Below are 23,688 nucleotides of genomic sequence, written 5' to 3' on the forward strand. Positions count from 1 at the left end.
TCCATGTCTCATTGATAGCAATACTTGTGGAGATTTGTCTTTGTTAAAATTTAAATGTGACAACTTTATTTATTGGTATTATATTCATTCATGAAGTCAAAACAATATGATCAACGTTGTTACCGGTTAATGTTTCACATTTTATGACATGATTTTCAAGTTTTTAAATATATATATATAGACTTATTTATTTATAAAAGCTATTAGATTGATTAATATTCCTTAGTAATATTACTAAAATACTATCGTTGAGTATTAATTTGTGTGAAAAAAACCATAATAACTTTAGTATTCAATATATATATATAATTTATTCTATAAAAAAAGTGTTATTCCTAAATTGATAAATGTATTTTTCTCCAATTTTTATACCAGTTTATTTGCCAATAATTACGTTAACAAAAATGGATGACTATACTATCTTAAAATATGGGAGAAAAATACATTTTTGTATTATATTGGCAAATAAACTGGTATAAAAATGAGAGAAAAATACATTTATCAATCTAGGAATAACACTTTTTTTATAGAATAAATATATATATATATATATATATATATATATATATATTGAATACCAAAGTTATTATGATTTTTTTCACACAAATTAATACTCAACGATAGTATTTTAGTAATATTACTAAGGAATATTAATCAATCTAATAGCTTTTATAAATAAATAAGTCTATATATATATTTGAAAACTTGAAAATCATGTTATAAAATATGAAATATTAACCGGTAACAACGTTGATCATATTATTTTGACTTCATGAATGAATATAATATCAATAAATAAAGTTGTCACATTTAAATTTTAACAAAGACAAATCTCCACAAATATTGCTATCAAGTTGTCACATTTAAATTTTAACAAAGACAAATATCCATAAATATTGCTATCAATGAGACATGGAGTCTCAACTCGTCAGTACACCCATTTCACGTCTGCCTGCTCAGAATTCTTCCTTCCATTTCGCTGCTGCCACCATGGAAATGGGATAGCCATTTCGTGGGAGCTAGCCCTGACATGTATTGCCCATTTCGTGGGCACCTTCAGTGAAATGGAGTTCAAATCCATTTCACGGGCATAGGCCAAGAAATGGCAATGTGCATTTTCAAAAAGATTTTCAGCCATGCGCATTTTGAGAATTAATGTTTTTTAGATGCGCATTTAGGTAAAAAAGCCATTTTTTTTTAATCATAAATAATCAAAATGCAGCCTAGTTTTATGCTTTTTAGAATTTTTATTTTTTTTTGTTATTTTCTTTAGGTCCAAACACAGTCTGCGTTTATGGATGCACAATGTTTAATTTTCTTTTTGAAACTCCAAAACAGGTCCAAAATAGGTTGCGTTTTGTGTAGAAAAAATTATTTTAAACGAGAGTCTTGGATATAAATACGAAAGGAGACACATCCAAAGTTTCTCACCTCCCTTCTACTTCTATTACTCTTTCTTTCATATATCTCATATTTGTGAGTTTTTTTTGGCATTTAATAGTGTCAAAAAAATCGGATTAGGTGAGATTGAGATTAGGAAAGGTATTATAAATATGCGAGTGTATTATAATGGTGAGATTATACCAAACATACATGAAGAAGTGGCTTTTGTATGTAAGTGTCCGTTTTCATTTGCTATTCCATGTACCATGAGTTTTGTAGAGTTGCAAAATGGTATTTGTGGGAACATAGAAAGTCACATTTTGAAAAATAGTGAACAATATTTTGTAAGACAATTCTGTACAAGTATTTGGTGGGCTGATACAGTTTCAACTAATGTCCATCACTGACGACGCATGCATGCAGTGGATGATAGAGTTGTACGTTGAGCTTGAGCAACATACGAGGATGGATGCGGTTGGCGACGATTTCTAGGTTGATCAACTCGGGGATATAGATTGGGAAGAAGATAACAACGACAGTGAAAAAGAGGTTGAAGCCAACTATAAAGTTGATGACGAAAACGATGACAGAGACTTGGCAGGCAATCCGGCGGCACAAAGTGAGGCGCATGCGATTGTAATCAGCATCTCTTTGGCATTTCATCTTTTATGCGGACTATGGATCTCGAAGCCATGCATGCCCTGGAATTTCCTGAGTATGCGAATATCGATATGTTATCTTATGATTATTAAGTTGCCACTTCTATTTATTTTATTTGTCTTGTCCAACTGACGGTGGTTTGCATGTCATAGGGGAAGGCAACGTTGCGGCGAAAGATGATGAGTTTAGTGTCGAAATGAAATTTGGTTCTAGAGAGTCGGTGATATCTGCAATCAAAAGCTATACTATCTCTAGAAGAATTGATTTCACTATTTATGAGTTTGAGCCGCAAACATTCTATGCGAACTGCAAGGGTTATGGTGCAGGGTGCGATTGACTTATCCGAGCTAGCTTGATTCGAAAGAAGGGGTGTTGGAAAATCAGGAAATACAATGGCAAATACACGTGCACCATGGGCACGATTTCACAAGATCATGCCAAGTTGGACCAGATACAATTGTAGATGCCATCAGGCCGTTGGTTGAAGCTGACCCGTTGATGAAGGTAAAGTCTATTATTGTAGAAGTTCATGCCAGGTTCAACTATACTATTAGTTTTCGCAAGGCTTGGTTGGCAAAGTAGAAATCAGTCGCAAAAATTTTCGGTGATTAGAAAGTTTTTTACCAAACTCTGCCAGTATGGTTGAAAGTAATGATTGCGAAGATGCTAAAGTCTCGTGTTCAAATAAAAACGCTCCCCATTTACCGTGAGAGTAAGGAGGTTTAAGGTGTAAGAATTCTCCATCATGTTTTTAGAGCTTCTATCCGTATATTGTAGTATTTAGACACTGCAAGCCACTGGTGAAAATAATAATAATAATAATAAATTACTAATTATAAGTTTATAACATAAATAAATAAAATCCAAATATATATATATATCATAAAATTAAAAAAAAAATACTTACCCATTGAGGATGATCCGAATATTCAATAATGTGTTTTTCAGGTTTAGTAAAATCACGAATCATTTTTCGTTTTAAACTATCTGAAACCCTAAACCTTATACTCTTCTTCTTCCTCCCACAAGCTCTCTGAACAACCCTTGCAACCCCTCACCGTAAACTCTTTTTGAACAATTCTTTCAACTCTTTTTTCCTGTATTTTGTGTTATAAAGACCCGTTCAACACTTTCCTCCAACACGTGATGTTCATGCAGCCAAGAACCTGCCAAAAGCAACCTGCATTTTGTCCCTGACAGCTACCAAATGTAACCTCTATTTTGAGAGTTCTCAGATGGTCAACACAACAGTTCTAGTCTACATGCAAGAGGCAGACACACGTTTTGAGATTTTCTTCTCTTTTCCTGCCAAACGCAAGCTGCATTTTGCAGCTGCATGCAACTTTTGCGTATTTTGTTCCGGTCAAAATATAACCTACATTTTGTGAGTTACTGATTTTAGCAAATCCACATTTATAAATTACACGACATACAACAATATACTTAAAGATCACCATTTTTACTTCTATTAATTAATTAATTTCTGAAAAAAAGACAACAATTTAGATTAAAAGAAAAATATATATTTCCAAAACGTTTTAATCGTATGTTTATTTGAATTTTGAAGATGAAAATAGTTTTGAAACATAAAAGCTTAATATCTTAATTCTGAATATGATGGATTAGTTTTTTTTAAATTCATACCTTACTTTTAGCAAAAACAAATAAACTTGTGTAAAAGAAATTAAAGTATTCAATTTTGATTTGGCTAAAAATTTGGGAAAACTTAATTTGAAAGTTAACCCGCGCAAGATGAAGGGTAATTGTCTATTTGGGTTTAGGCGCGCAGGGAGATTCCCTACTTTCTCATTCACATCTCGGTCGTCCATTTACAGAGTCCACAAATGCGCTTCAACGCTGGATGCAATGCCCAACTCAACAATCCGCATCCTATACTTCTCAAATCAATACATCGCGACCGTCGATTCATGTTTTACTTTAAGAACGTTATTTCACGGATGGAGAATTTTCCACGTCATCGATCCGCATGAAACCCCAGTAGCCAATAAAAACGCCAAATTGTTTTTATATATAAGCAACTGCAACCACCCATCCAAAACACACACAATTCAACTCGTTCTCAATTTCCTGAAACAGAAGCCCCAATAAATTCCATACCCTAATATCATTCAGAATCTCAAAATATTGGTTCGTGATGGCACCTAAGGCAGAGAAGAAACCAGCTGAGAAGAAGCCGGCTGAGGAGAAGAAATCCGCCGTGGCTGAGAAAGCTCCACCGGCGGAGAAGAAGCCAAAGGCAGGAAAGAAGCTGCCGAAGGAAGGTGCCGCCGCCGGGGACAAGAAGAAGAAGAGGAACAAGAAGAACGTTGAGACCTACAAGATCTACATCTTCAAGGTTCTGAAGCAAGTCCACCCTGACATCGGTATCTCCAGCAAGGCCATGGGAATCATGAACAGCTTCATCAACGACATCTTCGAGAAGCTCGCCCAAGAAGCTTCTAGACTTGCCCGATACAACAAGAAGCCAACTATCACCTCGAGGGAAATCCAGACCGCGGTCAGACTCGTGCTGCCCGGAGAGTTGGCTAAGCACGCCGTTTCTGAGGGTACCAAGGCGGTGACTAAGTTTACCAGCTCTTAAACGATGTCCTTTGTATTTTGAGGGTTTTCCGTGTTAGGAATTTGTTAGAAGTATGTTTAGATTTGAAGTAGTGCCTTTTATTTTTAATATCTTGTAATTGAAGAAATTGGATCTGCTCGATCCTTTTGTGGATGGAAATGTAGAATTGACGGTATGGTATAGGATAGGATCGCATACTGCTGTTATCGTATCTTGAAAGCTTCCTTATTAATGACAGTGCATTATTAGAAGAGTTTGACATATTCGCTTGAGTAGTAAAGCTGGGATCATAAATGATAATTAACTATTACTTAACATAACATGTGGGCCAGGCGTAATTTGGGCCTTCGCGATTTAAAAAAAAAAACCGAGATATTTCTTCCTCTTACATAGTCAACAGGTCAACACCAACGTGGTAGCTAGCAAGTTCGAAGTAGCAGTTAACGGTGATGGCCATGGCTTCGGCAACCTCGAGTCTTACGATCCTGAGATCTCCTTCAGCTCTTGTATCAACGCTTTCTCATGCCACAAAGATGTTGATGCGCAGCGGTTCCTTCCAGCCTTCAAATCGAGGGAATGGTGAAGTTCGAAAGGAAGAGGTTGTGATCGTTGGTGGTGGGATCGCAGGGCTTGCAACCGCTGTCTCCCTTGACAGGCTTGGAGTGAAGTCGACCGTACTGGAGCAGGCGGAGTCTTTCCGTAGCGGTGGAACTTCCCTTACGCTTTCCAAGAATGGTTGGAGCGTACTTGATGCTATTGGAGTAGCGAATCGTCTCAGATCTAAATTCTCGCAAATTGAAGGGTATGATGATTCATGAATATCAATTTCGATGAGGTGGTTCATATTTTTCATAATATCAGTTGCACAGGTTGGTTATCAGATCCGAGGATGGGAATCAACTACGCTCATTCAATTTGCTTGAAGAAGATCCAAGGCAAGAGTGAAGCAAACTTGTTTTTCTTTTTTTTCTTCTAATTATTAATATTGTTTTATGATCATATTCTTACCGACAGCCAAGAGTTACGTGGTGTGGAGAGGAGAATACTATTGGAAACGTTGGCTTCTGAGCTCCCCAAAGGTGCCATTCAATTTTCTTCCAAGCTAGCTAGGATTGAACCAACTTCAGAGGGAGACATCTTGCTGGAACTTGCAGATGGCTCTAAGCTGCATGCAACGGTTTGTTACTGTGGACTAATCAAGTATCAATTATTTGCATGATTACCAATTCTCCATTCAGCCGAGTGTGATGATCAAGTTGAATTAGTTCTCAGAAAGTAAGTTGATTTCATGTGTAGACTGTAATAGGGTACGCTGGGATTGGATCACCGATAGCTAAGTGGATGGGGTTTCATGAGCCAAAGTACGTTGGCTATTGCGATATCCGCGGACTTGCTACTTATTCAGATGGTCAGCCTTATGAACCAAGAGTGAATTACTTCTACGGAAGAGGGGTGCGTGCAGCATATGTTCCTGTTTCTCCCACCAAAGTATACTGGTTTGTCTGCTTCAACAGTCCATCGCCAGGTCCTAAATAACAAAATTCCATATAAGTTATTAATATTGATTATTGTGTTAATCTCAAGAGTTTTACACTATTATCATACTGGATCATATCTTACTATATATCTTACTCTGAATAAGTGGACAAGTGTTAAATGTTTTCTAGGCTCTAATGGAAATTAGATTTTAAATGGTAGGTCCAAGCACAACTGATTCATCCGTGCTTAAGAAGCAAGCCAAAGAACTAGTTAGGAATTGGCCTTCAGAGCTTTTAGACATAGTGGACTCTACACCGGACGATACCATTATCAGGAATCCGCTGGCAGATCGTTGGCTTTGGCCAACCATAAGTCCACCTGCTTCCACGGGTCGAATTGTGTTGGTTGGAGATGCGTGGCACCCGATGACCCCAAATCTTGGCCAAGGAGCTTGTTGTGCACTTGAGGATGCAGTGGTTCTTGCTAAGAAGCTTGCAGGGGCCATCAAGTCTAAAGACCAAGACTCTGTTGAAGAAGCATTCAGGTCGTATGGCTCAGAAAGATGGCGCCGTGTGTTTCCACTAACCGTACGCGCACACCTTGTGGGTTCCATATTGCATTAGGAGAATCCATTGGTGTGTTCTATTAGGAACAAGGTTATCATACCAAAGCTAGCAAGCCTTAAACCGATGCTTGAGCATACAAATTTCACTTGTGAGAGTCTACAAGAAGAGAAGCAATGAAAGGTGATGTTTAAGGTATACTAGTTTCGTTCTAATTGTATCATTTTCTATAGAATTATTTATAGTTTTATCACTTAATTATTTGTTGTTCATCCCCATTAATTAAGCTTGGGGAAAGATACTTTTGTTGTAAACTAATACCACTGAATAAAGAACCATATTAGCATTCTATTTGGTTTCTATACACTCTTAAAATTTTACAAGGAAAAGTCTTGGGGGTAGTAGTTTTATTGAATTTTGGCCAGCATGTAACCAGCAGAGAAAGGTAAACTATTGGATGAAATCTCACACCAATCTCACACTATCAAATCATCATTGATGGCTAGTTGATAGCTAACAATCACAAAAATTACTGGTCCCTAGCATTGCTCATTTTAAAAAATTTCTATCTAGATTTCGGTACTGAGACACCAGTTTCTTTCTTTGGTTGGTCTCTTCCTGAATCCACATCCTCAAAACTGGGGAACCTCCATGTCTTTTATCCATAGGCTAAAATTAACCATCCATATATATCACTAAATAGATATACTAGACTCTCACTGCATTATGTCATCAATATAAAATCCGGTTGTATACCGCTAGATGTCGTCACTTCATATGTTTGCTATTTGGCTAAGAGGAATTAACCTCTAGTCAACACGAGCTATAAAAAATATTGGCGTTGAAATGATAAATAAAGTGAAATCTGGAAATTCCTAAAAGTCTTGTCACGTGCCGGAAGCAGATGGAAATTTCAGAAAAAAACATTTTAAAGAACTTACTGACTTTGAATTTATATTTATTTCCTTTGAATAATTAATTTGTGAAATTCTCATTTTCTAAAGCTACAAAAAAAATATAAAAAAAAAAAAAAAACATGAAGTGACCACAAGTAGCAATATTTGATATACATATATAGCACCTTCTCACCCTTTGTATACGATACTCTAACTTTTCTGCGAAGGTGCCATGCATTCAACAATATAGTTTCCCAAAACTATAACATTTTAATATTTTATCAATAAATGTGCTTAAAGGTATAATTCACAAACTGTTAAGAATGGTTGACTCTAATTAATAGTTTGAGGGTACGGATATAATACTCAAATTTAGAAATATACATAACATTCAAAAGCTTAGGAAAAATACTAAATCTTTATACATTAGATGAAAGAGTGAAAGACGACCTTTTTTTTATTATTTCAATAAATAACGAAAAGATATTATTTCATATACTGTGGACAAAAATACACAGGTCCGATTTGCACTAAGCACATTAGAAATGAATTCGGTCTACATTTCTCATAGACTAATCGCCAAATGGGCCACCTCTGACCCGGCGGTCGCGATGTGGATGCAAGTGATGTTAGCTTAAGCTTTACTCGTACATACTTTGATCATAACTCAGAACAAACTCCACTGTTAATTGGTTCAAATGGATCTTTGAATTGTTCAAATTTCTAGTTTTTAAAAACAACCAAATTAATTCTAAAATTTACAAATTGTGAATATCCATTCATTCTTAATTCAATTATGGTTAACACAGTAGTAATATAAAATGTTTCGGTACAAGCGTGGCATTCTAACTGTAAAATAACATGGCTAAGATTTTAGAATTAATTAAATATGTGCTAAATTCGTTAATTCAACTCATTTTAGTCTCTATACTAATATAAAATTAATTAATTAATTTAAAATATTTATTTGATTATATTAAAATTTTAGTAGTGTCATCTTACTATTGAGAATCTATTATATTTGTTGAATATTATATATTATTAAGTTTACAATTAAAATATATTACATGTCACATTTTTATTACAATTAAAATTAAATTTTTTCTTCTAAAATTTGAAGAGTTCTCCTTTCTTCCTCTCTATTTTTCTATCTCTATCATTCTTTCACCCACTCTATCTCTCTTATATATCATTATAATTAACTAATTACAAATTTGACAATTAAAATGTTTAATATGATATTTTCTAATTGCATTCAAATTAAATTAAAATTAAAATATTGAAATAAAAATTGAAATATAGCTATATTATATATTATATATTACTAACTAATTTAATAACTAAAATATGTTACATGACACTCTCTTATTAAAATTGAGAGAAAATATTTCTCTCCAAAATTAATAAACTTTTTTCCTACATTCTCTTATCTAACTCTCTCTCTCTTTCTATTTCTCTCTATCATTCCCACTCTGTATATAATTTATATTTTATACTAGTAATTTGATAAATCAAAATGTGTCACAAAATATTTTTATTACAATTAAAATATTTTTTTTTCTAAAATTAACAAACTCACTATATTTCTCTCTCTCTTTCTATTCTACAAAAAATAAAATTAACAAAATAATATAATTCAAATAAAAAATATTATTATTATATGCATATTTTTTTAAATTTTCATTAGTTTTAAATTTTTATTGTTTATCTTTCTAATCTATATTCAAATATTTATTACATATAATTTGAAAAAAAATACTAATGTGATTAAAAGTTAAATAAATATTCAATTATTTTAAAAAATAATAATTTTGAGTTAATTTTACAACTATCAATATAAATTTTTTTTATTCTAATACGTAATTATATTTTTATATACATGAAAAAAATATTATTTTTAAATAATAAGTATAAAAAATTAAAAATTAATTATTTCTGTTTATGTAATAGATTTACATCTAATCAAATATAAGAGTATATACGTTAAGTTTTTTTAAATTTTAAATAACAAATATTAAAATTAATTATTAGTAAAAGATTAAATTTTTACATAAAAATAATAACTAAAAATTTTATTATTTAATTTTTTTATTTATAAAAGTTTTAACTTTCTTAGCCAACAAACACTTTTATCGCTACCATGGAGAATATCCCACTAACACCGTACTTTAACACTATATTAGCACTATGTTAGCATTAGCACTATGTTAGCAGTAGTTGAATTGGAGAATAATGGGATTTACTATTTATAAATTCAAGAATTAAATTGATCATTTTGAGATGTCAATGACCATTTTAATGAACATCTGAAAAATTTTAAAAATCAAACTGAGAATTATTTCTATTAATATGTATAAGTTAGATTCATCATCATTGATATCAAGCATTGATTCCATCTCCACAAATACAAATATTATAACTTGTGTTTATTGAAAATAAACTTTTATTTTGATTTTTCCATTTATTAAACATAACTGCTGGAATTAAAAAAAATAGTTTTAATAAATTATTTTAAAAACTAACTATGAATGTCCAATTACCTATTAGAAAATTGCAAAATAAAATAAAGATTGTTAAGGCCTTAAGGGCTAATTAATTTCCATCTATTTTTACTTGATAAGCTCCTCCAAATTTGAGTCAATATTCAAATTTAAGGACTCGTTTCTTTTCTTGTTTTTTCCACGGTGCAGGCTAATAAGGGCGTGGTCTTTAAAGGCGCGTGAATGTGGATTGTGGAGCCATGTTAACGCGAACTTTCCAATTAGAAGATGCATACTTCTTCAACTCTTATTTGATTCGTTTTATCAGAATCTAAGTTCGTTACTAGCTAGTTCATAACCATCTTCGATAGTTCTCTATATATATATATATATATATATATATATATATATATATCTCTTAAATTCCCAGGCCCTTTAATATCTTGCATTACATTCTTTTGTGTCAGAACAAGTGTGTTATACTTCATACTTAATATATACGTACGTGGGTACAACGTGCAAGTTGATTAGAATCTGAACAATACTCGAGTGTGTTCACTGTTCACATAGTAAGGTGAGTTCGATGAACATAGTTTATTTTCTCCGGTGTTATTATCAGATTTCGTTCTAATTTTATAACAAAATAAAACACATTTGCAGCAATTAAATTTGATGAAATTGTATTTTATCTCAAACTTATCTGAAGATTGCAATCTTGCCCATGTTATATCACATATGTCGAATTAATCCGAACTATTCCTAACAAATTAGTGGTTCCTTTCCATGCAATATCTTTTATATGTATGTATATTTCTCTTTGTATTTTTCATTTGTTGTGTATTTATGACTTTTGTAATCAGTTTAGGGCTCATATAGATAACCTTCAATGCAAGTGAATATAATCTTTTTAAATATAATTGCAAAAATAAAATGTTTGGTAATTATGTATTGATTATAATTAAAATCTCCTAAAAAATGTATGTTGAAATATTATTTTTCTTTATTATTGTTTTACTCATACAAAACAGTCTCTAATCAAATATAGTTATAACTATAATATTATATTTAGTTGATGAGTTTAACATCTGAATTTTACTTAATTATCCTTTATAGTATTTATATACATAATATATATTTAAAAAATACGGTGCTAGTTAAATTTTAATAATGTAAAAATAAAATATTGATTTAAAATATTGGCTAATAATGATAAGTTGAGTGTGTACACGTTAATCATAGTTTATTTTCTCCACTGTTGTTATTGCCTTTCCTTCTCATTTTATAACTTCAATATTGTTTGCTTAAGGAGTAAATAAAAGTATAAAACAAATTTGCAGCAATTAGATTAGATGAAATTGTATTTAATCTCAAACTTATTGGAAGATTGCAATCTTGCCCATGTTATATCACATACAATCAAATCCAAACAATTCCTAACAAATTAGTGGTTCCTTTCCATGCAATCTCATATATAACTAATCTTAGCTGAGCTTAACATCTGAATTTAAATAACTATCTTTTACAATATTTTATACATAATATTTAAAGAATATAGTGTTAGCTAAATAAAATAAGATGTTAACTCAAAATATTGGCTAATAATAATACAAAAGGCTAGATTTTAACATTTCTCATTGAGTTATTCTAATTTGGTGGTATATATTATTAGGGACAATGGGTGAGACATTGAACAGAAGGATCGCCCATCTTCTTGGTCGAGCATGTGCAAGAGACAATGAAGTTCCACGTTCAATGATACAAAGGATTCCTGTTTTATTGCGTCAAGACCCAAACTTTGTCAAGTACTGCACACCCAAGATGATATCATTTGGTCCCATCCATCATGGTGAACAAAATCTCAAATTGGGAGAAGAATTCAAACATCTTTGGGCATCCCTCTACATTGAAACATTCAGCAAACAAGTCCTTGTTAGCACGGAAGAAGGAGCCAAGTTGAAGCATAATATTATAGTTGCTGAAATCAAGCAATTGAGGAACATGTTCAGCAAGGATGTGATTGGAAGCTACAATGACGACGAACTGAGTTGGTTGTTGCTTGTGGATGGATGTGCATTGCTGTATTTCTTGGACAATGTTGATGATCAGCATCCAGAAGCACTGAATCTAAAGCTTGATCAGTTGATGTATACCTGGAGAGATATTTTGTTGCTGGAGAACCAGCTTCCATTGACGTTGCTGATGCTGCTAAGTGATGAAAAGACGGTATATCACTTAGAGAATATACTGTATAATTTTGTATTCATGGGCCTTTTCAAGGGAATTGAGGGGTCGGTAATAAACCGCAATGGAGCTAAACCGGTTCATCTTCTTGATTATGTTCGCACCTTTTACACATTCAGAGATGAATACATAATAAGTATGGATCCTCCTCTTCAAGAAGAAGGCCGTTGGCACAGGTACAAAAATATCAGGGATCTTAGGAATGCAGGGATTCATGTGAAGCTTAACAAGAGAGAAGAATGGAAATGGAACAGCGTGTCTTTCACCTCCAACTTGTTTAGCGGAGAATTGAAGCTTCCAATGATGATAGTGAATGATGTCACTCCTTATTTCTATCACAACTTGATTGCATTCGAGATGTGCCCGGATTTTCGCAACAACTTCGAATTCTGTTCATATTTTTTCTTGATGGATTCCTTGATAGACGAAGCCGAGGATGTGAAGGAACTCAGGTTGGCCGGTGTCCTCCAAAACTTGCTCGGAAGTGACAAAGAAGTGGCCAAACTCTTCAATGAACTAGGCCATGAATTGCCTGCTAAAATGTGCAATTACATGATCAGAACTAATGTTGTGGCCTACAGCAAAGGATATATTCAAGTGAAGCATCAAATCAATGAACATTACCAAAAGAAATGGAAGACTTGGTTGGCTGAAGGACGCAGCACTTATTTCAGTACTCCATGGTCTTTCATTGCCTTTCTGGCTGCCGTTGCAGCATTGCTTCTCACTTCTATTCAAGCTTGGTATGCTGTACATCCCAAGATCAGCAACTAAAAAATAAGGTTTGCATCTTAAATTTTTACAAGAAACAAAGAAAATACAGCTACTATATTGTCTCTGTTGTTTTACTTAGACTTAGTAATGTATGTGCTATAATGTTGTAATTGACTTTTGTGTTGATTTTATCCAATAAAAGTATCTTCTTGTGTCGTTGTTGTTGTTTATCAATGTGTGATTAGTCGTATTGGTAACCCCATTGTGTGAAAAACCCCAACAGCCAAGAAGTTCAGGGGCAGCATAGAGAAATTACTCTTTTTAAATCGGAAATGTTGAGTAACAAAAAAAAATTAGCCAAAAACCACTAGAATTTGTCTTATTTAGCATTTATTAAGAGTAATGCTACATATCCAAATCTTTTTATGAACTAAGTCCAACTAAATTAAACAATAAGACTTTGAATAATATTAACTATAACGAATTTTTATTGTGTTAGACCAACTTAGTTAAACTTAGTTAACAAAAAGACTTAGATATGTAGTATTATTCAATAATTAATAGATATTAAATAAGTTCTGCCCTTTCTCTATACGATCTCTATACTAATCCTATTCTACCTTCTGTGATATTTGAGAACCTTACACATTGATTCCTTAAATTACTCTATGGAGTAAAAATTCTTACTTCGCAGAGAACATCATAATGTCTCTGTAGAGTAAGGGTCTATTAATGAAGCGAAAATAAACTAAAAATATATATAGAATAAAGAATAAGATGTGTTTGGCACAATTTTACAAAGTAATGATGAAAACAAACTATGAAAGCAATGAACTAATGCCTAATGGATTTCATCCCTAACAAAAACCATAAATCAAACACCATCCTTTTTGAGTGGCTTAGAAACTTTAAGGCATGAACTCAGCACACATAATTCTCCTATGATCACTGGAAAATATCCTCAGGTAGATCAAATTAGCTAATGCCAACCCATGTCCCTTAAGGACTGCAGTTCCATTTGCAACAATGGAGAGAGGGAAAGAACACAAATGACCATACCCCATGAAATCCTTAAGAAAGTGCGCACCATTGAGGAATATCATTTCATTTCCAAAAACACTCTAATTCATCTTTCTTTGTTTTCCTTACACACCAAGGAAGTAGGAACCCCTAACCAGCTCAAAACAAAAATTCCAGACAACAGTAGCAGCATCACTTCGTAGCTAGCTAGCTAGGCTTGTTTGTGAGCATAACACACTCGAATGCGTCTCCCATCTATAATCTGCAAAAATCCCTAATAAAATTTTCAAGACAATAGTAATATAAATTACACAAAAAAAATTCTCAACAAGAAAAATAGATGACCTTTTTATGCATTTCTTTGCGACCTGTAGCAGCTGAAGTTTCAGTAGTGAAGCGAACGAATCCATAGCCTTTTGATTTGCCAGTGACATGATCACATATCACTTTAACTGTAGAAATATAAATTCGATCTCTGATATAGTAGCGCAATCCGATATGGAGGAATCCAAAATAGAAGAACGAAAAGGAAAAAAAATGGTTTAATTTTTACCTTCGATTAATTCGCCGTGTTGTTCAAATGCATCTCTTAGAACAGTTTCGTTCGTATCATAGGATAGTCCTTTGTTCCAAAATAGTTAAAATTGCAATCCATAAATCAAACTCAAAAAATGCAGTTTTTACTATTAAATTGAACAGAAAAAAGAGGATTAATGAAAGCGATTGAAGAAGTTGAGTGAGACCTGTGACTAACAAATTGGTAGATGAATGGCGCGGGAATAGCAAGGGAGAAAAAGGGCAAGAGTTCTTGAATAGAAGATTGGTGGCGTTGGTAAGTGCAGGGTTTAGGCGCATCTTCGAACTCGAACTCGAACACACACGTGTAGTTTTCTGGGTAGCAGTAGCAGATGGCACACAATGCAGATACGACGCGCCGTTTTCAACATTTCACAAAACCAGCACAATGGATATTTTTGGGTCTTCTCTGGGCCGAAGCCCAAGCGCATTGGGTTAACCTCAATTTACTTACAATAATTTTGTTTTTTCTTGGACGGAAAATGTTGGGCACTGGCCCAAGATGTCCAAAGGGGTTATTGACCTCGGTCCCTCGGTCCGAAACTGATTGGAGTCTTTCACTTTGCATGGGTCGCATAGTTCATACAAAAATAAATCAACTGAATATTCGCACTAAATTATTTATGAAGAGTAAAATTAAAATTTGCTTTCCATAAAACAACACTTTCAAAAGAATAATGATACTGTTCGTACCGATGACGAGCTTAGGAACCGAAGGGGTAAAGTTAATAATATATTAGGTGGTATAGAGCTTTGTGTCTTTATCTATTGATTGGGTGTTTTTTTTTTATTTCTATCATGTGAGGTTATCATTTTCTCAGCATCTAATGCATTTACGTCGTGTTATTATTGTCGGAAATCGACGGTTATAGACTTTGGTAATGTATCCATTATAGCAGTCTCGATGTTATGATTTATATTTAATTGTTTGTCCGTTATGTTTTTTTTTTTTTTTTTTGTCTAGAATAGGGCTCCTAATTTGGATTCCTGGACATGGAATTTTTGGTCATGGACATCCGAGTTCAGGAAGTCAGACTCGCCTTTAAATTGGGATTTTTGAAGAGTTTATTTAAAGAAATTGAACAGTTTCTCATAATTTTTTTCAAAGCGGTTACAATTCGTTGGTTTTATGAACTTGAATTTCACCTTCAAATTCTTTCTCTAACAATAAATGCAACATTAATTTAAAATTAAACCACCTTTTACTTCCACTTTACCTTTCACTCACTCATATTTCACTTTCTAAAATAAATCCCAAACGCGATCAGTTTCTTCTTCCTACTGAACTTCTCCTGTTTGGTCTTCCCTTTCCGTTGCCTTATTCACTGTGGTCGCTCTCTCCGTCAACGCTCATAACACTTTTGTTTAAGGTTAGTGAAGCTTTTTATTTTTTTTCCTCCTGTGTATTTGTTTTGCAGATTTTTTTTCTTTGCAAGCTTTGCACATCATTCGTGATATTGGTGCTGTTTGAATTTTTTATTGAATTTTCCTTCATTTACTATTTTTTATTAGGTTTAATGTACTTAGTGTACCACTATTTTGAATTTTCCCATATAATTGATGATTTTTATTTGCCTCTATTTTTCAGAACTTCTGTATTTTCGAGGCGTATCTTGTGTTTTATTTTAGGAAGCTGTAGAACTTGTAACTTTAGAATTTTTTATTTTTTGGTAATATAGTGATGGTGACATAGTGGTAGTGTCTTTATAGGTCTTCTCGTGATGGCTAGGAAAAAGGTTATCGCGACCTGAGAGCGTGGCCGTGTTACGAGTGTGCTGAGACCCCGGCCTGCTCCCCTCGAAGGGATGAATAGTTTGCTTGAGGTGGACACCCATTCGTGGGTATCCAAGGAGGTTAAGACTACTTCTATCACGATTACGCAAGAAGAATTTGACAATCTACGAGAAGTCCACATTATTTTTATTTTGATCTTAGTAACTTATATGTCTTCTCTATGCCAAGGTTCGGAGAACGATTGTGCCACATAAATGAGCATGTCGGTACTGTCCCAAAATGACTGTGGATGTATGAGACATTGTTTTTTAGGATTGGGGTCCGCTTACCATTTTTCGACTTCCAAGTGAGCGTGCTGACTTATATCGGATATTCTCTTTCGCAACTTCATCCTAACTCTTGGGCCATTATCCGTAGTTTCAAGCTTTTGTGCTCGTTCCTGGAGCCTACCCTTAGAGTCTTCTTTTATTTTTCACTTTGACAGTTTCTTTTAGGTCTCAAGGTCACGGATTCATCGTTTTCTAAGGTGTCCCGAACAAAAAACTTTTTACTTTGTTTGAGAAATCCTATCATGGGTTTAAAGAAAAGTTTTTTAAGATCGAAGCGGTGAAAGGTACGACTCTATTTTTTATGACTTTGGAGGGTGCTAAAAAATTTAACTTGTATTGGAACTACAATGTTTCTTCCCAAAGATTACAATTAGTGGCATCAATGATGCCGAGCTTTTGGGTATTAACCTTTTAATGATGTTGTGGAATAAACAATCCCTTGTTTTGAGGAATATACTGATAAATGAACAAGCTGTTTGGAAAGCTACAAGTGAGTTCTTTTCTTCTGGACGTTCTTACATGTCACCTTATATGCTTATGATCATTCTTACTTATAATCTTTCGCGTTTCAGTCAAATTGGTCGGGGGACTTGCTGCCATTGCCGAGATAAAGAGGAGGTTATCATCCCAGCCTCCGAACATCGTGGGTGGTCAGTAGGGTTTCCTCGTCCGCTACTATCAGCCGTTAGCCTCGACCTCGGGGGGTCGAAGAGAGCGGAGAAGGGCAACGTCTTGAGATACAGATTATTCCGGAAGACTCCCCAAACAATTCTCCAACTTGGAGAAGACTTAAAAGCTTTGGTCAGGCTGACGTTGGTGCTTCTATCCCTAATTCGTTCAGGCATGTATTGGATAAAGGGTTTTGAGCTCCCGAATTTGTGGACCAACATTTCATTGATGAGAATACCAGGGCAGTTCCTACCAAGATGCCTCTGAAAGATACACTTCTCTGATGTCAGAGAATGCTCCTACGCTATGCGATTATGTATGAGACGCAGAGGTGGAGATCTCGAGTCTTCGCTTAGAGTTCCTCTCAAAGGACAGAATGATTGCTGAGGCAAATACCCAAATCCAGAAGCTGAACACCTCGGTTACTGACCTTTAAGGTAAACAAACTTCCCTGGAGAACAAGGTAAAACGTTTGAAGGAAGCCAAAGCTGCCTCTGACTCAAGGGAAGGAGCTCTGAAGAAGCAGATTTTCGAGATAATGAAGAAAATTGAAGAACATGATCTTTCGGTTAGAAAGGCTGAACAGGCGGCTGTCGATGGCGTGTTTGATGCCAAGAAGAACATCCTTGACCAAATCAAGTTGAAGGCTCCTGACTTGGATGTCTCCGAAGTCGATGCCTTCAAGAAGGTGGTGGATGGAAAGGTTGTTTCGATATTATGATTATAATTTGTAACTTATTTTCTTAAATATTTTGAATTTGATAATTTGGAATCTGTAGAATTTTTGCAGTACCTTCTCCCATTTTTTTTTGGGAATTTTAACTTTATATGTTCTCGTTATACTCAGGATTAACTCATGATTGTTAATGTTTTACCGTTTCGCTGCTTGCTACATATCATTCTTCCTTAAATCGTTTTATTTCGAACTTTAATGTTAGCTTGATTTTGACTTTTACATGGATGAAAGGATATTTAACGCATTCCAACCATAACATGAGTTTGAACATAGAGTTTGTAAAAGAAGGTTCCTTTTGCCGAATACAATAGATGCCTCATTAAAAACTAGTTGCCTAGGAAAATAGTGCACTTACTTTACTTAATGATGAAAAATAAAGGAAAATTTCCAACATTTCCTAAGAATAATACCTTTTCAAATGGGTTGCATTCCAGTTTCTTGGGACTTCATAACCATCCAAGGTTTCTAATTTATATGCCGCTTTCTCAATGCTTCTTTCACCCTGAAAAGTCCTCTCCAAATTGGAGCTAACTTACCTCGTGTTCCTGGTACCCTGGCATCAGCTTGACTCAGAACTAGATCTCCCGCTTGGAAACTTCTAGTTTAGTCTTTCATATTGTACCTCTTGGCCACACTTTGCTTTAAAGCTTGCTCTGCTAAGTTTGCCATACTTTTGACTTCATCAATTAGGTACAAGCTTTCATGAGTTGCCGTGGTCTCTAAAAGTATTCTTGGACTTGGCTCCTCAAGTTCTACCGGGATTACTACTTTTTTGCCATAGGTGAGTGTGAAGAGTGTTTCATTGGTAATAGATTGCACTGTAGATTGGTATGACCATAGTACTGACTACACCTTGTTAGCCCAAGAACCCAAGCGCTCATCTAATCTTTTCTTTAGCCCTTTTAAGATTGTTTTATTAGTAGATCCAGCTTGTCCATTTGCATGCGGGTGCTCCATCGAGATAAATATTTGCCAAAATCCCAATTCGAACAACAGTTTTTTAAACCTTGAGTCCGTGAATTGAGTTATGTTATATGTGACAATAGATTTGGGAATCCTAAATCTTGCAATGATCTCTCTCCATACGAACTTCCGACATTGAGCAAAGCTGATACTAGATAAGGGCACAACTTCAATCCACTTGGTAAAATAATCTATAGCAACTATAAGATATTTTACCTGGCTCTGTCCCTATGGAAAAGGTCCCAACAAATCCAAGTCCCATTTGGCAATGGCCTTGTCGGGATGACGAATATGCGCTCGTGAGGAGGTTCCTAGTGGAAGTTGCCGTGCAATTAACATTTGCTACATTTCCTTACATATTTCATGGCATCGTTAATGAGGGTGGGCCAATAGTACCCAACTCGAATGACCTTTTGAGCCAATGACTTTCCATTCAGGTGATGCCCACATTAGCCCTCGTAGACCTCCTGTAACACGTACATTGTCTGTTGGTCATTTAAACATTTTAACAATGGTTGGGACACGCTCCTTTTATATAATTTTTCATTTATCATGGTATATTTGGCCGCTTTAAGTCGTAACTTCTTTGCTTCTTTGGGATCACTAGGCAAAGTCCCATGCTCTAAATACGAGCAAACTGGGTTCATCCATGTACTGAGATTTCCAGAACAGAAAATTAGAACTTGGGGTTTGGTTATAGTAGACTTCGTGAGCACTTCTTGTATGAAACTATGGTTTCCTATTCCGGGTTTAGTGCATGCGAGTTTGGATAACACGCCAGCTCGTGTATTCTTTTCCCTGAGTACATGTTGGATTTCAAAAGAATCGAACGACTGTACCTCTTGCTGTATTTTTTTTAGGTACTGCTGTAATAGTGAATTCCGTGCCTGATATTCCTCATTAACTTGGGATGTCACCAACTGCGAATCGCTGAATATGGTTACTCCTGCAGCTCCGTTGAGCCAACGCAAACCCTGCAAGCAAAGCCTCAAACTCAGCCTAAATATTTGAAATAGGAAACTCAAATTTGATGGAGGCCTCAACCACCTTGTCCTCTCTCTCTCTTGGTTAAGATGAGGCCAACTCCTCCATACCAGACATTGGAAGCTCCATCCACATGAAGTTCCGATATCGGTATGTCAAAATCTGGGTGCGTCATTTCAGCCAGGAAAACTACCATTGCTTGAGCCTTAATGGCTAAGCGTGGTTCATAGCACACATCAAACTGAGACAGTTCAATGGATCAATTCATCATCCGACCTGCTAAGTTGGGTTCTTGTAAAACCTTTTTGATTGGTTGATCGGTTCGCACTATTACCAAGTAGCTTTGAAAATACTAGCGTAACCGACGTGCTGATGTGAGCAATTTCAAAAGCAAGCTTTTCAATCTTTGAATATGGTAGCTCAGGTCCTTGAAGAACCATGCTAACAAGATATACTGGACGCTGATGTTTATCCTGATTCTTTTAAAGCCGAAGCCAAAGTTTCTTCGGTTATAGATAAATACAAGAACAAAGGTTGTCGGAATTCTAGTTTTGCCAAGATATGAGGAGATGAGAGCAAGTTTTCAAAATGTTAAAAGGTGGCCTCACAATCCTCTGTCCAGACAAATTCCACATCTTTCCTCATCAAATTAAAAATAATTCGGTTTTAATCGCGAAAGCTCCCAAAAATCTTGACACTGCAGCAAACCAACCTGTGAGCCTTTGAACCTCTTTGAGATTCCGAGGACTCAACATGATTAGGATTGCCCGACACTTCTCAGTGTTAGCTTCTATCCCTCTATGGGTGACCATAAACCCTAAAAATTTACCTTTCCAGACTCCAAACACACATTTTGCCGGGTTCAGCCTCATTGTGTGAAATCGGAGGCAAGTGAAAACCTCCCGTAGGTGGGCAAGTAAGTCAGAGTCGTCCTTTGTCTTTATTAGCAAATCATCAATGTAGACTTCCATATCCTTCCCGATCTGCTGCTTAAAAACTTTTACCATCAGCCTTTGATATGTTGCCCCTGCATTTTTCAAATCGAAAAGTATTATAGTGTAGCAGTAAATCCCTTTAGGGATGATAAATGCTATTTTATCCTCATCAGTTTTATGCATCGGAATCTGGTTATAAACTTATAACCACTATAAGCATATAAGAAGCTAAGAATCTAGGGATGGCAATACTACCCGAACCCGCGGGTACCCACCCCGCCCCTACTCGCTCGGGGGGGGGGGGCGGGGTCGGTTTAGGTGATACCCGCCCCGCTATATATATATATATATATATATATATATATATATATATATATATATATATATATAAAATATATAATTTTAATATATAATAGGTATAATATATGTAAAATAATTAATAATATTGTATCATATTTAAATTTTTACTTTAATTTATGTTATGTATGTGATGATAGTTATATAAAATTTGAAATTTAATTTTATTTATTGGATTTTAATAATTATAGGAGCAGATAGAGGCAGGGCGGGTTATAGTTCAACTTTTACTACCCGCGGGTAGAATTGGGGCAGATTTTTTGCGGGTTGTTGTACGGCGGGGCGGGGCTGGGTAGAGCAAAAACCCGCCCCATTGCCACCCCTATTAGAATCCGATTTCCTATGGATGAGTCAATCATGTTGTCAATATTAGATAAAGAAAAACAGTCTTTTAGGTAGGATTTGTTCAAATCTGTATAATCTACGCACATTTGCCGTTTTCTATTAGACTTTTTACCATAACCACATTGGACAACCATGTTGGGTAAGTTAATTCCAGGATAAACCTGGCATCTAATAACCCTTGAACTTGGCTTTTAACCTTGGCAGCTCAGTCAGGGGATATCTTCAGATGTCGATGCGCAACCAGCTTAAACTCGGGGTTAATAGTCAACTGATGGGACATGAAGGTTAGATCTATCTCGGACATGTCGATAGGTTCCCAAGCAAATAAGTCCACATTACCTTTTAAGAAAATTTACCTCTCAATTAGGCTCTGGTCTTGATTTCTCCTGTAATCAGGAGTCTATGTCAACAAGAAACACCGCAGGGGACTCTTTAACCTTGTACTGGAGTGTGAGGCTAGCATTGCTGCATTTAACTGCAACCACCCGATCTCCTCGGACTGTCACATCCCAACGTTCCGCTGTTAAGAATTTCATGATCGAAAATTTTGTTGAAATGAATGCGCATAGATCATTGAGCGTCTTTCTTCCCAAGATCACATTGTAGGCCGTGGAATCTTATAGGACAATGAACTAGGTTTGTACAAGCGTAATATTAGCACCTTCTTCCCAAGATCACATTGTAGGCCGTGGAATCTTATAGGACAATGAACTAGGTTTGTACAAGCGTAATATTAGCACCTTCTACAATGGTGAAAAGAAGGTTAATGGCCCCATCAGGTTTGATGTAATGATCCTTAAGCCCAACAGCTTTTGGGAGACGGGGCTTCAGATGTTGATCCTTTAATCCCAAGTCATGAAATGCATTTCTGAAGAGCATATTTGAGTCCGTACCTGTGTCAATGAGGATCCTCTTTACGATGTCATTACCCAACCTGCCAGTGATCACCAAGGGTTCATCATCTTCTGATGCGGAAACTTGAAAATCTTCAAGTTCCAAACGATGGTGCTCCAATTCTTGTACCTGATGTCGCATCTCCTGCATGGCGTGATGGTAGTCGTCCCCTAAACCAACGAAATGACGAGCTTCCGCATGGCAGAGCTCCAAGTTTGGGGCTCCCTGATTCTCAAACCTAGGAGGAGCTTCCTGGCGATTCGGAGTCACGTCAGCTTCATGTCCATTCTCCTGGTTTGGTCCTTCAACAGAGTCTCTAAATTGATTGTAGAATGAATTCGATGTTTGGCCATTAATCTTGGCGAAGTAGGATACCCACAAACGGCGCCAAATGTTCGTACTGATTGCGAGTTTACGAACTGAAAGGGTGAAGGTCGGAGATCCTGACTTTGGTGTGCACAAAACCAGGTCGAGTGAGCAACCTGCAAGACATTCCGATGCTAAAGTCCGTAATATATTAGGTGGTATAGAACTTTGTATCTTTACATGTTGATTGCCTTTTCTTTTTATCTCTGCCCTGTGGAGCTACTATTTTTCCAACATCTAATGCCTTTACATCGTTTCATTATTGTTGGGATTCGATGGTTATAGACTTGGTGATGTAGCTGTTATGACGGTCTTGACGTTATCTCGTAACGTCGATTTATATTTAATTGCTTGTCTGTTATGTTTTTATTTGTCTAGATTAGATACATAATTCTAAATATTTTTCTAATTCCTTAAAAAAATTTAAATAAATATAATGTCTTCAAAATAATAAGGTATTCAAAGTTTTACTTGATCATTGCCAAACAAAAAATCAACTATAGTCTATATTTCCAAGATGATAAAACACCCGCGAAGCTAATTAGATTGATAAACACGAACCGCGAATAAAATGAAATGTGTTGCACATTTCGGCGCGCAACCGGAACTGTAAAAGCAATTAAAATTTGAATTTTATATTTGATGGGATCCCACCAGAGAGCTTCCAATTCTAATAAGGGAGAGAAAAGTGAAGTGCATCTTAACCGTCTAATCTCGAAGTTCCAAAAATGAATCTCAACGGTCTTTACACTGCCAACTCACCGATCCGTGTGCGTTACACGT

At 35.4% G+C, this 23,688-nt stretch overlaps 4 protein-coding genes across 5 annotated transcripts; 3 read left to right on the forward strand and 1 right to left on the reverse strand.

Moving 5' to 3' along the window:
• Positions 1-4,096: 4,096 nt before the first annotated feature.
• Positions 4,097-4,887, forward strand: LOC130968474 (histone H2B-like). Its single transcript, XM_057893762.1, has one exon. It carries the CDS (start codon positions 4,199-4,201, stop codon positions 4,643-4,645), a length of 447 nt encoding a protein of 148 aa, XP_057749745.1. The 5' UTR covers positions 4,097-4,198; the 3' UTR covers positions 4,646-4,887.
• Positions 4,888-4,909: 22 nt separating this feature from the next.
• On the forward strand, positions 4,910-7,015 carry LOC130968472 (monooxygenase 2-like). 2 transcript variants are annotated; one of them, XM_057893758.1, is made up of 5 exons: positions 4,910-5,426; positions 5,494-5,559; positions 5,639-5,801; positions 5,921-6,149; positions 6,323-7,015. In XM_057893758.1, exons 1-5 carry the CDS (start codon positions 5,074-5,076, stop codon positions 6,724-6,726), a joined length of 1,215 nt encoding a protein of 404 aa, XP_057749741.1. In that variant the 5' UTR covers positions 4,910-5,073; the 3' UTR covers positions 6,727-7,015. The 2 variants fall into 2 exon arrangements, with proteins under 2 accessions (XP_057749741.1, XP_057749742.1); XM_057893759.1 differs by having other exon boundaries at positions 5,506-5,559.
• Positions 7,016-10,400: 3,385 nt separating this feature from the next.
• LOC130968471 (UPF0481 protein At3g47200-like) lies at positions 10,401-13,191 on the forward strand. The gene is made up of 2 exons (XM_057893757.1): positions 10,401-10,616; positions 11,712-13,191. Exon 2 carries the CDS (start codon positions 11,717-11,719, stop codon positions 13,055-13,057), a length of 1,341 nt encoding a protein of 446 aa, XP_057749740.1. The 5' UTR covers positions 10,401-10,616; positions 11,712-11,716; the 3' UTR covers positions 13,058-13,191.
• A 378-nt stretch (positions 13,192-13,569) lies between these two features.
• LOC130968475 (glycine-rich RNA-binding protein 2, mitochondrial-like) lies at positions 13,570-14,920 on the reverse strand. The gene is made up of 4 exons (XM_057893763.1): positions 14,761-14,920; positions 14,571-14,639; positions 14,363-14,469; positions 13,570-14,279 (listed from the first exon to the last, which is right to left on the reverse strand). The coding sequence occupies exons 1-4, from the start codon at positions 14,870-14,872 to the stop codon at positions 14,229-14,231; spliced, it is 339 nt and encodes a 112-aa protein (XP_057749746.1). The 5' UTR covers positions 14,873-14,920; the 3' UTR covers positions 13,570-14,228.
• Positions 14,921-23,688: the final 8,768 nt, after the last annotated feature.

This window comes from Arachis stenosperma, chromosome 3 (genome assembly GCF_014773155.1).
Source record: "Arachis stenosperma cultivar V10309 chromosome 3, arast.V10309.gnm1.PFL2, whole genome shotgun sequence".
NCBI lineage: Eukaryota > Viridiplantae > Streptophyta > Magnoliopsida > Fabales > Fabaceae > Arachis > Arachis stenosperma.